Source organism: Leptodactylus fuscus, chromosome 11, assembly GCF_031893055.1.
Source record: "Leptodactylus fuscus isolate aLepFus1 chromosome 11, aLepFus1.hap2, whole genome shotgun sequence".
In the NCBI taxonomy this organism is placed as follows: Eukaryota; Metazoa; Chordata; class Amphibia; order Anura; family Leptodactylidae; genus Leptodactylus; species Leptodactylus fuscus.
In genome coordinates, this window is record NC_134275.1 from 76217410 (window position 1) to 76232212 (window position 14803).

General features: G+C 47.1%; 1 protein-coding gene across 1 annotated transcript in view; it reads right to left on the minus strand.

Moving 5' to 3' along the window:
• Positions 1–452: 452 nt before the first annotated feature.
• GABBR1 (gamma-aminobutyric acid type B receptor subunit 1) overlaps positions 453–14803 on the minus strand; it is a 92341-nt gene continuing 77990 nt past the window's right edge. Inside the window, exons 19-24 of the mRNA XM_075259985.1 lie at positions 12301–12417; positions 12067–12160; positions 11432–11559; positions 10705–10833; positions 1399–1542; positions 453–1102 (exon numbers count right to left, since the gene is read on the minus strand). Of these exons, the coding sequence (XP_075116086.1) occupies positions 875–1102; positions 1399–1542; positions 10705–10833; positions 11432–11559; positions 12067–12160; positions 12301–12417 (840 nt within the window). The 3' untranslated portion in view covers positions 453–874. The remainder of the gene's footprint in view (positions 1103–1398; positions 1543–10704; positions 10834–11431; positions 11560–12066; positions 12161–12300; positions 12418–14803) is intronic.

Here is a 14803-nt window from a genome sequence, read left to right on the forward strand (position 1 = left end):
GCAGTGCATATATAGGTCTTGTATATACCTGCAGTGTACACATCTGTCCTGCACACCCCTGCAGTGCATATATAGGTCTCGTATATACCTGCAGTGTACACATCCGTCCTGCACACCCCTGCAGTGCATATATAGGTCTTGTATATACCTGCAGTGTACACATCCGTCCTGCACACCCCTGCAGTGCATATATAGGTCTTGTATATACCTGCAGTGTACACATCCGTCCTGCACATCCCTGCAGTGCATATATATGTCTTGTATATGCCAGCAGTGTACACATCTGTCCTGCACACCCCTGCAGTGCATATATAGGTCTTGTATATACCTGCAGTGTACACATCCGTCCTGCACATCCCTGCAGTGCATATATAGGTCTTGTATATACCTGCAGTGTACACATCCGTCCTGCACACCCCTGACATTCGCATCATCAATAAGGAGGCAGCAGAAAAATCTTCTCTCATTTATTTATTGCAATCTCCAATCACAGTTTAGAAAACCTGTTGTGAGTGCGGCGGGTGCAGGTGACGGTGAGTGACACTAGGTATGGATGTTCCCTGAGGGGGACAGACCTGGGGGTGGGGGGCTTCACAAGTGTGGCTCCAGCAGGACAGGACTCGTGTGTATAGCGCGAGGGCTCTAGTGACTGTTATGAAGTATAAGGTGCCTAATACATGAGACATCCAGAGACATAGAAAGAGAGTGCTGCGAGACCAACAGAGACAGGAATGAGACCGACTGGGAAGACACATTCAGCAAGAGAGGTGTAAGAAAAGAGGCCACACAGTGTATTGACTGCTATGTAGACAAAAGACTGCCTGCACGTCCGGGGAAGAGGGGTGGGGGGCGACCATGTTGCGGTATAACATCTCTACTTGTATAAGAGGTGTACACGACTTCCGTCACAGCTGTTCCTGCCCAGTTTGTCTCCCCCTTCAGCCACCAGACACCTGGCAAGTGGAAGTCCAGGTTGGTATAGTGAAGAAACCGCCCCCGAGGAGTTAGGGTAGTGATTGTCGGAGCAGTTTTCCCGGGCTGTCACTGACTGTTTCCTGCGAGAGCGCAACTGCTGACGCAACTCCATGACCCGTTCTTCTTTCTATATGGAATGGAAACAAGAAATGTGAGATGAACCTGAAAGTGGTCGACAATGCAGCAAAGCATCTCTACTAGGATCAGCGTTGGGACCGACCACCATGACGGCCTCAGTCTAAAGAGTCATCTGTGGTGGGACAAGTCCTTTAAGAAGATTCAGATCCTGGTCTAGTCCCTATAAGGCCCTAGTACCCCGATTCGGTACCAATAGCAAGCAGAGATCCTAAAAAGTGAGGAATTAAAACATACAATATAGTAAATATCCCCAACATGGTGACCATCTAGACCCCAGGACGTCACCTCAGCGATGATCCTGCCCAGCTCCTGGTTCTCTCGCTCAAGTAGTCGAGATTTCTCCTCCTCATTATTGTTGGTGGACGATCCTGTCTTCAGAGTGTCCTGCTGCTCCGACTGCCATTCCCCTCTAGTGATAAGACGTCTCATCTGTAGAGAAGAAGAACATCGAGGCTGAAGGAACATCTCAGGACAACCACCAAAAACATGGCCGAGCGTTGTATAGTGGTTTATTTACTGGTTATTCCATGAGTCATAGATACAGTAGGTCCTATGTACACAGGTAGGTAGCGTTCTCCGGACCCCCACCAAACCCAGATTCATCCATCAGACTGCTGGAGACTGAAACGTCACTCAACTTATAAGAAAACTCATTTCTTATAAACTCATTTCACCATTGCTTCTACACAATGGTGAGATGATGTGCTTTACACCTGTCCAGCTGCCGCTTGGCATTGAGCACACAGGACCTGAGACAGTTTGCAATAAGCGATGAAACATAAGATCGGCCATATTTCTGTGCCAGGTGGTTCGGCACTTGTCTAGGACTTTGGGGTCTCGACCACTTTGTGGCTCAGATGTTTATTCTACTAATAGATCTTCACAAATAACAAAAATTACACAAACTGCTTATTGTAAAAATTGTCACCCTGCGGCCCCGGCAAGTTCATAGTCCCAGAGCCCTGGAGTTTGATACAACTACCAGACTGGTGTTTGCCCGTCCCAACTAAACTCAGGTCAGCACTGGAGAGAAATCCCCAGGACATCACTGCCACATACCTGGCTCCAAACCCTGAGAAACAAACTGCAGTTTTCATGAGGTTTTAGAATTTATAGGTGAAACACAAAGAATACAATTGTTTCCGTTGTAAAATTAGAAAACTTCACCAAAAACTGCACCACTACTGCACCATGTGAAGGTACCGGCAAAATGACATCATCCTAAACATCCCAGGCAGCAAATGTGAAACTTCACGAATCACCATCACCCACCACACACAGTAAATGTACCCCAGTATTATGTTCCATCAGAGTCCCCCACACTGTATAATGCCCCCTAAGTGATCCCCACACTGTATAATGCCCCCTAAGTGATCCCCAAACTGTATAATGCCCCCTAAGTGATCCCCACACTGTATACTGCCCCCTAAGTGATCCCCACACTGTATAATGCCCCCTAAGTGATCCCCACACTGTATACTGCCCCCTAAGTGATCCCCACACTGTATACTGCCCCCTAAGTGATCCCCAAACTGTATAATGCCCCCTAAGTGATCCCCACACTGTATACTGCCCCCTAAGTGATGCCCACACTGTATAATGCCCCCTAAGTGATCCCCAAACTGTATAATGCCCCCTAAGTGATCCTCACACATTATACTGCTGTTATTGCCCCCCCCACAATATAACGCTGTTATTGCCCCCTGTCACGGAGCAAAGGTATACGTCTTCCTCCGGATGGTCTTTTGAATCAACACGGACGCAAGAGGTCGGGAGACAACAGCAATTTATTGTAATCCACAAAGTTAGTAGCCGGCGGCGGTCACATCAACCGTAATAACAATAAGTCCACAGAAGTCACAATCCAATGATAGCTTTGGCTCCTTGGTCCTGTAACTAAATCCTGGCTCTCTGCAGAGCTGTGCACAGGCCGGCTAACTCATACTAACTGCAAGCTACAACTATATACTAAGACTGTTACACCTATATCTGTGGGTGGGAAGGGCTGAGTCACAGATCCTTCCCCCCTCACCTATACCAAGGAGAGCAGACTCCCTGTCTCCTTTGGACAATGCACCGTCCAACATCTTCTTGGAGACACTGATCAGATTATCTCCACCCATTGTCCTCACTGGTCCTCACTAGTTAGATGTATCTGCATACAATGTGCTAACACACTAGACCCTAATCAGCCAACTACACATTGATGTATATAACAGGTTAGAGAATACATTCCACATGAAATATATATTACACATTGCCTATAGTATAGACTCTAACCATCCCGTGACAACCCCTCCCCCTCTCAAAACATGTGCATGACACAATTGGCCTACACAGGTAAATTGGGGAATGCACATCAGTCTCTATAGCTCATATGTCCTCCTGCCGGGATAACCCATCCGCGTTCTGGTGTTGGTTCCCTCGGCGGTACTGAATGGTAAAGTTGTAGGGTTGAAGGGCTGGCATCTGGCAGAAAATCCGGTCGATCCATGTTGGCATCTCTCTGAGCTTGGCTTCGGGTCACTGCTCCCACAAAGTGGCACTGTAGATTTCCAACATCGTTGCCTAACAGAACATCGGCTGGCAGCCTGCTCATCACACCAATTGTGCATCGTTTTGGTCCATAACCATAGTCGAGTTCCACGGTAGCTTTAGGAATACGTTTCCGAGTACCTCCTGCCAACTCGATAGAAAGGCCAGGGCCCTCCTCTAGGGCCTCGGGTCGAACCACTCGGGGGTCCGCTACCGTTAGGAAAGCTCCCGAGTCCCGGAATCCAACAACTGTTCGGCCATCCAGTAGGACCTCCTGCAAGTGCTTCCGCTGAAGGTTTGCGGGATGTGTGGCGGAAGGCTGAATCCCATAGACCCCTGGAGGTGGAACAGATGGGTCATTCATGGAGTCATCTGGAAATGGGGCCAAACGTTCTGTCCTAGGGGTGGTTCCCAGGTAGTGAATAGGCCGGGATGCCACGGTGGCCCGTGCCCCATGTTAACAGGGCAACTAGCTTGCAAATGTCCAGGCCGCCCGCACCCAAAACATCTGCGCTCTAGCATTCTTCCAGTAGGTCGTTGTCTAGGGACAGGGTTGTTCATAGCTGGAGGCCGATGGGCTGGGGCAGGGGTAGAGGGGGAATTGTAATCCTGAGGCCAGGCACGAAAGGTGGGTGGCTGGATGAAGGGTGTCTGGCGGACTGTGGTAGTTTTCCGCTCCTCTGCAAACAACCTCTTCCACTGCAGCTTGATGGTCAGGCCCTCATCTGCAAGGGAAGCAGCTTGCTCAACTGTGGCTGGGTTCCGTTCCAGCACCCACTCACGGATCTCAGCGGGGCACTGGGAAAAGAACTGTTCCTTAAGTATGACTTGGAGGATCTTATCGACTGTGACAGCCTCCTCTCCTTCTAGCCAGCGCTTGCATGCTTGCTTCAACTTGTGGGCGAACATGTGGAAGGAGCTTCCCCCATTGTAAGACAAAGAGCGGAACTGAACTCGGTAGGTCTCTGGAGTGACTGCATAATACTTCTGCACCGCTCTTTTAATGGCCTCATAGTCCCGCTGATCACTAGGGTCCATGGCTCTGAGAGCTTCCGCAGCCCCATCTCGTAGGTGCCCCACCAGATACCGGACCCAATCCTTCTCTGGGACTTCCATCAGGTGGCACTGGTGTTCGAAGTCCTGAAAATATCCATCAACATCCCCAGCCGCTTCATCAAAGGTCTTGAAGTGTTTATGGGAGACATATGGTGGTTCTCTCACTGTTGGGCTGGGGGTCGACGTTTGATTATAATTCCACGTAGTTATCTCAGCCATTCGCATTTCATGCGCCATTCTTTCCTTTTCATGCGCCATTCTCTGCTCCTCCTTCTCCGTTTCCTAAGCCCTCTGTAATGCTCTACTCCTTTGCTCTGCAGTTGCTCCTAGCCCCAGCACTGCCAATTCCTCCTCATACAAAACAACCCATCTGCTCTTTTGGGTCTGTACCTGCCACTCCCGTATCTCTACTGTCTCCTGGGGGCAGCCCTCCTCATGGTCGCTTTGCAGGGTCATCTCCTCCAGTGCCTCGATCAGTTGATCTTTCGTTCTTCCCTGGTAACTCAGGTTTAGTTCCCGGGCCCTTACTTGTAGACTTGCCATAGTCCAGTTCCTGTATTCTGAGGTTGTGGCTCCATTAATCGCTGAGCTGTTGTAGTCCATCTCGCTGTCCGCTGTTGATCCCACCGCTGCCAACCAGTTGTCACGGAGCAAAGGTATACGTCTTCCTCCGGATGGTCTTTTGAATCAACACGGACGCAAGAGGTCGGGAGACAACAGCAATTTATTGTAATCCACAAAGTTAGTAGCCGGCGGCGGTCACATCAACCGTAATAACAATAAGTCCACCGAAGTCACAATCCAATGATAGCTTTGGCTCCTTGGTCCTGTAACTAAATCCTGGCTCTCTGCAGAGCTGTGCACAGGCCGGCTAACACATACTAACTGCTAGCTACATACTATATACTAACACTGTTACATCCTATATCTGTGGGTGGGAAGGGCTGAGTCACAGATCCTTCCCCCCTCACCTATACCAAGGAGAGCAGACTCCCTGTCTACTATGGACAATGCACCATCCAACATCTTCTTGGAGACACTGATCAGATTATCTCCACCCATTGTCCTCACTGGTCCTCACTAGTTAGAGGTATTTGCATACAATGTGCTAACACACTAGACCCTAATCAGCCAACTACACATTGATGTATACAACAGGTTAGAGAATACATTCCACACGAAATATATATTACACATTGCCTATAGTATAGACTCTAACCATCCCATGACACCCCCCACACAGTATACCGCTGTTATTGCCCCCCACACAGTATAACGTTGTTATTGCCCCCACACAGTATACTGCTGTTATTGCCCCCCACACAGTATACTGCTGTTATTGCCCCCCCACACACAGTATACTGCTGTTATTGCCCCCACACAGTATAATGCTGTTATTGCCCCCCACACAGTATACTGCTGTTATTGCCCCCCACACAGTATACTGCTGTTATTGCCCCCCCACACAGTATAATGCTGTTATTGCCCCCACACAGTATACTGCTGTTATTGCCCCCCACACAGTATAATGCTGTTATTGCCCCCTACACAGTATAACGCTGTTATTGCCCCCCACACAGTATACTGCTGTTATTGCCCCCCACACAGTATACTGCTGTTATTGCCCCCCACACAGTATAACGCTGTTATTGTCCCCCACACAGTATAACACTGTTATTGCCCCCCACACAGTATACTGCTGTTATTGCCCCCCACACAGTATACTGCTGTTATTGCCCCCCACACAGTATACTGCTGTTATTGCCCCCACACAGTATACTGCTGTTATTGCCCCCACACAGTATAACGCTGTTATTGCCCCCCACACAGTATACTGCTGTTATTGCCCCTCACACAGTATACTGCTGTTATTGCCCCCCACACAGTATAACGCTGTTATTGCCCCCCACACAGTATAACGCTGTTATTGCCCCACACACAGTATACTGCTGTTATTGCCCCCCACACAGTATAATGCTGCCTCAGTGATCCCTCACAAGCTATACCCCCCCCCACAATGGTTCTTTACACATTGTTATGCACACTTAATGTTGCCGACAGATTTTTATGCCCCCTTAGTTGTCCCCACGCAGTATAATGCTCCACAGTGACCCCCACATAGTATAATGCAAGCTTACTGGCTCTCATACACTATAATACTCCTTTAGTAGTCACCAAACTCCATTATAATGTTTCCTTATTGTACCATACACAGAATAATGCCCCTAAGTGATCCCCACACTGTATAATGCTCCCCAGTGGCCCCACAATGTATAATGCTCCCCAGTGGCCCCACAATGTATAATGCTCCCCAGTGGCCCCACAATGAATAATGCTCCCCAGTGGCCCCACAATGTATAATGCTCCCCAGTGGCCCCACAATGTATAATGCTCCCCAGTAGCCCCACAATGTATAATGCTCCCCAGTGGCCCACCAATGTATAATGCTCCCCAGTGGCCCCACAATGTATAATGCTCCCCAATAGCCCCACAATGTATAATGTTCCCCAGTGGCCCCACAATGTATAATGCTCCCCAGTAGCCCCATAATGTATAATGCTCCCCCAGGACTCCACAATGTATAATGCTCCCCAGTGGCCCCATAATGTATAATGCTCCCCAGTAGCCCCACAATGTATAATGCTCCCCAGTAGCCCCACAATGTATAATGCTCCCCAGTAGCCCCACAATGTATAATGCTCCCCAGTAGCCCCACAATGTATAATGCTCCCCAGTAGCCCCACAATGTATAATGCTCCCCAGTGGCCCCATAATGTATAATGCTCCCCAATAGCCCCACAATGTATAATGTTCCCCAGTGGCCCCACAATGTATAATGCTCCCCAGTAGCCCCATAATGTATAATGCTCCCCCAGGACTCCACAATGTATAATGCTCCCCAGTAGCCCCACAATGTATAATGCTCCCCAGTAGCCCCACAATGTATAATGCTCCCCAGTAGCCCCACAATGTATAATGCTCCCCCGGTACTCCACAATGTATAATGCTCCCCAGTGGCCCCGTAATGTATAATGCTCCCCAGTAGCCCCACAATGTATAATGCTCCCCCGGTACTCCACAATGTATAATGCTCCCCAGTAGCCCCACAATGTATAATGCTCCCCCGGTATTCCACAATGTATAATGCTCCCCAGTAGCCCCACAATGTATAATGCTCCCCCGGTATTCCACAATGTATAATGCTCCCCAGTAGCCCCACAATGTATAATGCTCCCCAGTAGCCCCACAATGTATAATGCTCTCCAGTGGCCCCACAATGTATAATGCTCCTCAGTGGCCCCACAATGTATAATGCTCCCCCAGTGGCCCCACAATGTATAATGCTCCCCAGTAGCCCCACTGTGTATAAAGCACATCAGTGGCCCCCACATAAAAGTTGTATAGAATATAAGAAGTAATACTTTCCGATCCCCATTCCCACAGAGCGCTATGTATGCTGTAGCGGTGACTAATTCACCTGAACGGGAAGGGGGTCACATATTTTTGGCCATATAGTATATAATAAAATGTTCAGTGTGAATTAAGCTCCAGCTACCACAGTTCACAAATTTTATCGGTAAGCTTTTCGGAGTACTAGAGGATTGCTCGGGTTTGTGGATGTCAAGATTTATATGACAGCAATAAAGCAAGAGTTAACCGTGGCTGACGGGAGATCAAATGATATAGACAGGAACATGAGAACACGATGCGGACGGCGCTGCCTCACTCCTGTACCATTGATCTACAGCTTATACCAATCCTCCTGTGGTTTCCCGCACTCACGTTCCAAACCACTTGTCTGGCAGAGCGATAACGGAGGTGTAACTATAGATCCGTACTGCGGGCACCGGACCTGATCATTAGAACCGGTACTGCAGCAAGGCACTTATCTCCTTATACCAACATGGCAGTGCCGGGGAGAGTCCATCGAATCCTGGCGCTTACAGGTCACGTCCTCCTATATGTCCTCTGTTGTGGAAGTCTGAATACTGTACTCAGGGTAAACCTGATCCGCATGAATGATAACTGCAGCATATGGAAGATTCTATAGTATCTAAATAGTTGCAGAATTTAGCATTCTCTTCCTACATTTCTACCAACAGTAAGTGTCAGTCCCCACTGTAATTCTAGAATTCTATTTTTGAACCCGGAAGTTGAGGAAGAACATTATACAAGATGTAACACTAATATATATACATGGGAAAGTCCCAGATTATATATAGAATCTAATATATTGACTCACTGTGTACATACATTACATTACTTATCCTGTATTATACTCCAGAGCTGCGCTCACTATTCTGCTGGTGCACTCACTGTGTACATACATTACTTATCCTGTATTATACTCCAGAGCTGCGCTCACTATTCTGCTGGTGCACTCATTGTGTACATACATTACATTACTTATCCTGTATTATACTCCAGAGCTGCACTCACTATTCTGCTGGTACAGTCACTGTGTACGTACATTACATTACATTACTTATCCTGTATTATACTCCAGTGCTGCGCTCACTATTCTGCTGGTACGGTCACTGTGTACATACATTACACTACTTATCCTGTATTATACTCCAGAGCTGCGCTCACTATTCTGCTGGTGCAGTCACTGTGTACATACATTACATTACTTATCCTGTATTATACTCCAGAGCTGCGCTCACTATTCTGCTAGTACAGTCACTGTGTACATACATTACATTACTTATCCTGTATTATACTCCAGAGCTGCACTCACTATTCTTCTGGTACAGTCACTGTGTACATACATTACATTACTTATCCTGTATTATACTCCAGAGCTGCGCTCACTATTCTGCTGGTACAGTCACTGTGTACATATATTACATTACTTATCCTGTATTATACTCCAGAGCTGCGCTCACTATTCTGCTGATACAGTCACTGTGTACATACATTACATTACTTATCCTGTATTATACTCCAGAGCTGCGCTCACTATTCTGCTGGTACAGTCACTGTGTACATATATTACATTACTTATCCTGTATTATACTCCAGAGCTGCGCTCACTATTCTGCTGGTACAGTCACTGTGTACATACATTACATTACTTATCCTGAATTATACTCCAGAGCTGCGCTCACTATTCTGCTGGTACAGTCACTGTGTACATACATTACATTTCTTATCCTGTATTATACTCCAGAGCTGCGCTCACTATTCTGCTGGTGCAGTCACTGTGTACATACATTACATTACTTATCCTGTATTATACTCCAGAGCTGTGCTCACTATTCTGCTGTATTATACTCCAGAGTTGCGCTCACTATTCTGCTGGTACAGTCACTGTGTACATATATTACATTACTTATCCTGTATTATACTCCAGAGCTGCGCTCACTATTCTGCTGATACAGTCACTGTGTACATACATTACATTACTTATCCTGTATTATACTCCAGAGCTGCGCTCACTATTCTGCTGGTACAGTCACTGTGTACATACATTACATTACTTATCCTGTATTATACTCCAGAGCTGCGCTCACTATTCTGCTGATACAGTCACTGTGTACATACATTACATTACTTATCCTGTATTATACTCCAGAGCTGCGCTCACTATTCTGCTGGTGCAGTCACTGTGTACATACATTACATTTCTTATCCTGTATTATACTCCAGAGCTGCGCTCACTATTCTGCAGGTGCAGTCACTGTGTACATACATTACATTACTTATCCTGTATTATACTCCAGAGCTGCGCTCACTATTCTGCTGGTGTAGTCACTGTGTACATACATTACATTACTTATCCTGTATTATACTGCAGAGCTGCGCTCACTATTCTGCTGGCTCAGTTTGTTCTCTTAATAGTAGAAGGTTAGGTAACAGTGAGAATGGATTGCATTGATGACAAACTTGTAAACCAGCAGAATAGTGAATGCAGCTCTGGAGTACAATACTCAGGATTAGTAATGGTGATACTTTGAGGAATCTTGTTTATCTTCCACATATTAAGAATTTCCTTACCTTAGGAACAAATAATACGACCAGAGTAATATAGGCTGAGAAGACGATGGCCAGCGAGGAGAAAGCGAAGGAGGCGTCTTGTTGGCTGCTGAGGATCATGGTTACTGGCGCTGTGATCAGACACAAGACCTGCAGAATAACAAGGGCAGGATAAACATGGCTGCCATTGGCTTCATTCATATTCAGTAAGATGTTATTTTCACAAATAATCCTTCTCCGTTGAGGGTGACCCACTGAACATGACATTGAGCTTCAACTTTGGGGTACTGGACACTAAAACAAAAGATTGAGTAATGTTTAGACGGATCTAAGAGGCAGAAGAGTGAGGGGATTAAGAACCTTCAGCGTGACACACAAGGAAGTGCCGCACAATACAATGGAGGAGATGTTTTGGAGACGTATTCCGCCCAGGTGTTGTGACATATACAATATACAGTGAGGACCAGCACAATAGCCATAAATCCTCACGAAGAAGCTTAATATTCTTCACTGCTCACAACTCAGTCTTGGATAATGACCCATATTCTTCCTTCTCCGCAAAGCGTCCAATATGCAATTTTCGGGTGGATTGATTTCCTAACGATCCCTGTGTCACTTGGGTTTTTTCACCGTCTTTTCTCTGCTTGCCGATAACTTTGGTTTTGTCTCATTTCTAATCCCATTTTCTCACCAGACAGAATTGCATTCAGCTCATGCGACACCTCATCTTCTTGTTCACAATACTTACAGCGACATTGTAGATGGCCATCCCCACCGCACGGTGGTCATTGATTTTTTCAGTGGAGACGCTCTTTGTTTCGTAAGCTAGAAAAATCCCGAGCAGGAGCAGGAGACCCTTGGAGCCGTACACAATACCTAAGGAAATGGAGAACAGCAAATAATGTGAAAGATTTATCAGCCGAGGAGAAGAAGAGACGTCGCGAAGATGAAGAACAAAGAACAGAGGAGACCGAGATATCTCCACACAATGTCGCGTCACATCGGACCTCCGGTGCAGGTCATAGCCTGAAGGTTGTGTCTCACCTGATCACAATGTGGTGGCTTCATCTTCTACGGGTGGTGGAGCAATGTGGATTCGGCTGGCCTGAGGATAGCGGGGTAGCTGCTCTGTAGTCCCCATATTAAAGGGGATGTCTAGGAATGTCATATAGATGGGCTACCCCAAGGAGAGGTGCAGCGAGTCCTTCCGACTACCATATGTCATATTTAGATTTATAGTATTTTGTACCTTTCTAGGGGCGGCCTATTCATTCAGTTATAAGTTTTTTGCTCTTTTCCCTTTTATTATACGGCAAGTTGTAATTTGGATCTCGTCCAATGAAACGTTAATCTGCCATGGCTGAAATGTTTTGATGTACCCACCGAGCCAAGTGTTCATCTTTACAGAACTGCAGTGCTCCAGCTGAGGCAGGATGAGGACATCAAGATCTCCACGGGGTTCTTCTTTAGTGAACTCCTAGAACAGACCACAACATTACCTTTAAGAGAGTGAAGATATTCCGAGAGACAACAGGCACGGAGTGTAGGACGTGGTAAAGGCCAATCAGATAAAACGGGGCACATGAAAAGGGGGTGTTCATGAGTGTAATGTCTCACCTCAATAGTTCGCTGCAAGGGGTCCACAATTTGCCAGATCCCAAAGGTTATTACATCCAGGCCCAGGAGAAGTCCCACTGTACTATACAGCTTCCAGGGCTCCAGGGTCTGGGACTGCTAGTAATAGAAAGGGAATCAAAGCATGAAATAAACTCTATGACATATACAGCACATACATGTTACATGGCGTTACGTCACCTCACACAGTCTGCATTGTCCTTTCCTATGACTCTTACGTCCCAATAGAGACTAGAGCATGTAAATAAAGCAAATAGTCAACTAAGCGGGGGCGGAGACTTTCTCTAAGCTGGGGAGCAGCAGATTAGCTTCATTTATCTAAATTTTGTAACTTGGATTGTTAGCAACTAGTATTCATTTGCTTCTGTGTAGGATTCTCCCTGGCAGTCAGGGACAGTTAAAAGGGGTTGGTCCCCAAAATTCAGCATGTCAATCCGGTCCGCATATAGATAGGCTATGGTCACCTGAATCATATGGTTTTTACCCAGATTCACAAGTAAAAAACACTGGTGTCAGTAACCTATCTATCTGCAGGGCTGGGGTGATATGCTGGTGACAGTAACCTATCTATCTGCAGGGCTGGGGTGATATGCTGGGACTGGTGTCAGTAACCTATCTATCTGCAGGGCTGGGGTGATATGCTGGTGACAGTAACCTATCTATCTGCAGGGCTGGGGTGATATGCTGGTCTGGTGACAGTAACCTATCTATCTGCAGGGCTGGGTTTGATAGTAGATTCCCATTAAGAAAGTAAGCTGCATCCTTCTTGCCGAATCTCTGTGACATGGGCACTTGGGGTCACATTATGGAGCTGCTGCAAATTATGGGACCATTTTTCTAGGAGAATCTTTTCTCCCTCAGTCTTAGATGTTTCTCCGGAGCCTTCACCTCAGTAAGCCGATCATTATCACTAGCTGTGACTTATTATATTCGCCCCCCGACCCTCCATCTTCTTAGTTCTACCCTTGAGGACACGTCGGCTGCAGCAGTCAGTGCAGGATTGAGGCATCATGTGTCGCCCTCTAGTGGCTACTCGGCTAGTATCTTCAGTAAGATGAGGGACCTCTCTGGCCTGTTGGTGACCCTTGCAGCCGGGATCTCCGGTGGCTTTTGTTCTTTCCCAGTAATCACTAGAATCCATTAGGGGAATTACTAGGAGCGGATGGAGATTATTTCTGCGTCATTTCATTTTTAGATTGGAATTGTTTTAGTTCTGAAGTGTTTTTTAATGATTACTTCTGCCCTTGATGGGACCTGAGATTTCATTACTGTCGGATACTTGCGGAGGAGCAGGCGGTATATGAATACACATTAATATGATGATCAGCTCGCCGTCCTCTGTGCTGCTGACAGGGGCTCTGATATCCCGCCGCTTCTCCTACGTGAGGTGTGCTGACAGAATCGGGTTAAGAAGTGCGCTGTGCGATCAAGCACGACAGTTTCGCTCTGCTACGTCTAGATCTCTGTGGACAGAGCTGGCCTAGGGCTTCCCACTAGACATACAGAAGTGTCAGAGACCGGAGCATCGATTCCAGGTGCGCTGTCACATCCGGGCAGTCTGCTTACACCGCTAATATGAAATCACAAAGCTGCATGAGAAGGAAATCGCTCAATCTACATTGTAGGGAGAAGATTACAACAAGACGCCGCCGCGCGGTTCGCTGCTGTCAGCCACATGTTTAATATTAGCTCCATTGGAGAAAACCGCACTTACAACTCAGCCTATTCCTATTCATTTCTATGACTGACATTTGTGCCACACCCTGCCCCCTGTCCGTTATTGATTTGCTATGTGTCAGTCTCCACTGCAGTTTTGGCATTCTATTTATGATCCAAAAATCTCAGGATGAACAAGGCTACAGATCCTGACTAGATACAAGGCTGTAAGAAACAATGTTATTACTCAGCACACAGGAGTGAAAAGCCGTATATTAAACCTGGGGTCTGCAGAGATGTAAGGTCTGGGGTCTGTAGAGGTGTAAGGTCTGGGGTCTGCAGAGATGTAAGGTCTGGGGTCTGCAGAGATGTAAGGTCTGGGGTCTGCAGAGATGTAAGGTCTGGGGTCTGCAGAGATGTAAGGTCTGGGGTCTGCAGAGATGTAAGGTCTGGGGTCTGCAGAGATGTAAGGTCTGGGGTCTGCAGAGCTGTAAGGTCTGGGGTCTGCAGAGATGTAAGGTCTGGGGTCTGTAGAGAGGTAAGGTCTGGGGTCTGCAGAGCTGTAAGGTCTGGGGTCTGTAGAGGTGTAAGGTCTGGGGTCTGCAGAGATGTAAGGTCTGGGGTCTGCAGAGATGTAAGGTCTGGGGTCTGCAGAGATGTAAGGTCTGGGGTCTCTGGGGTCTGTAGAGGTGTAAGGTGTGGGGTCTGCAGAGATGTAAGGTCTGGGGTCTGCAGAGATATAACGTCTGGGGTCTGCAGAGATGTAAGGTCTGGGGTCTGTAGAGATGTAAGGTCTGGGGTCTGCAGAGATGTAAGGTCTGGGGTCTGC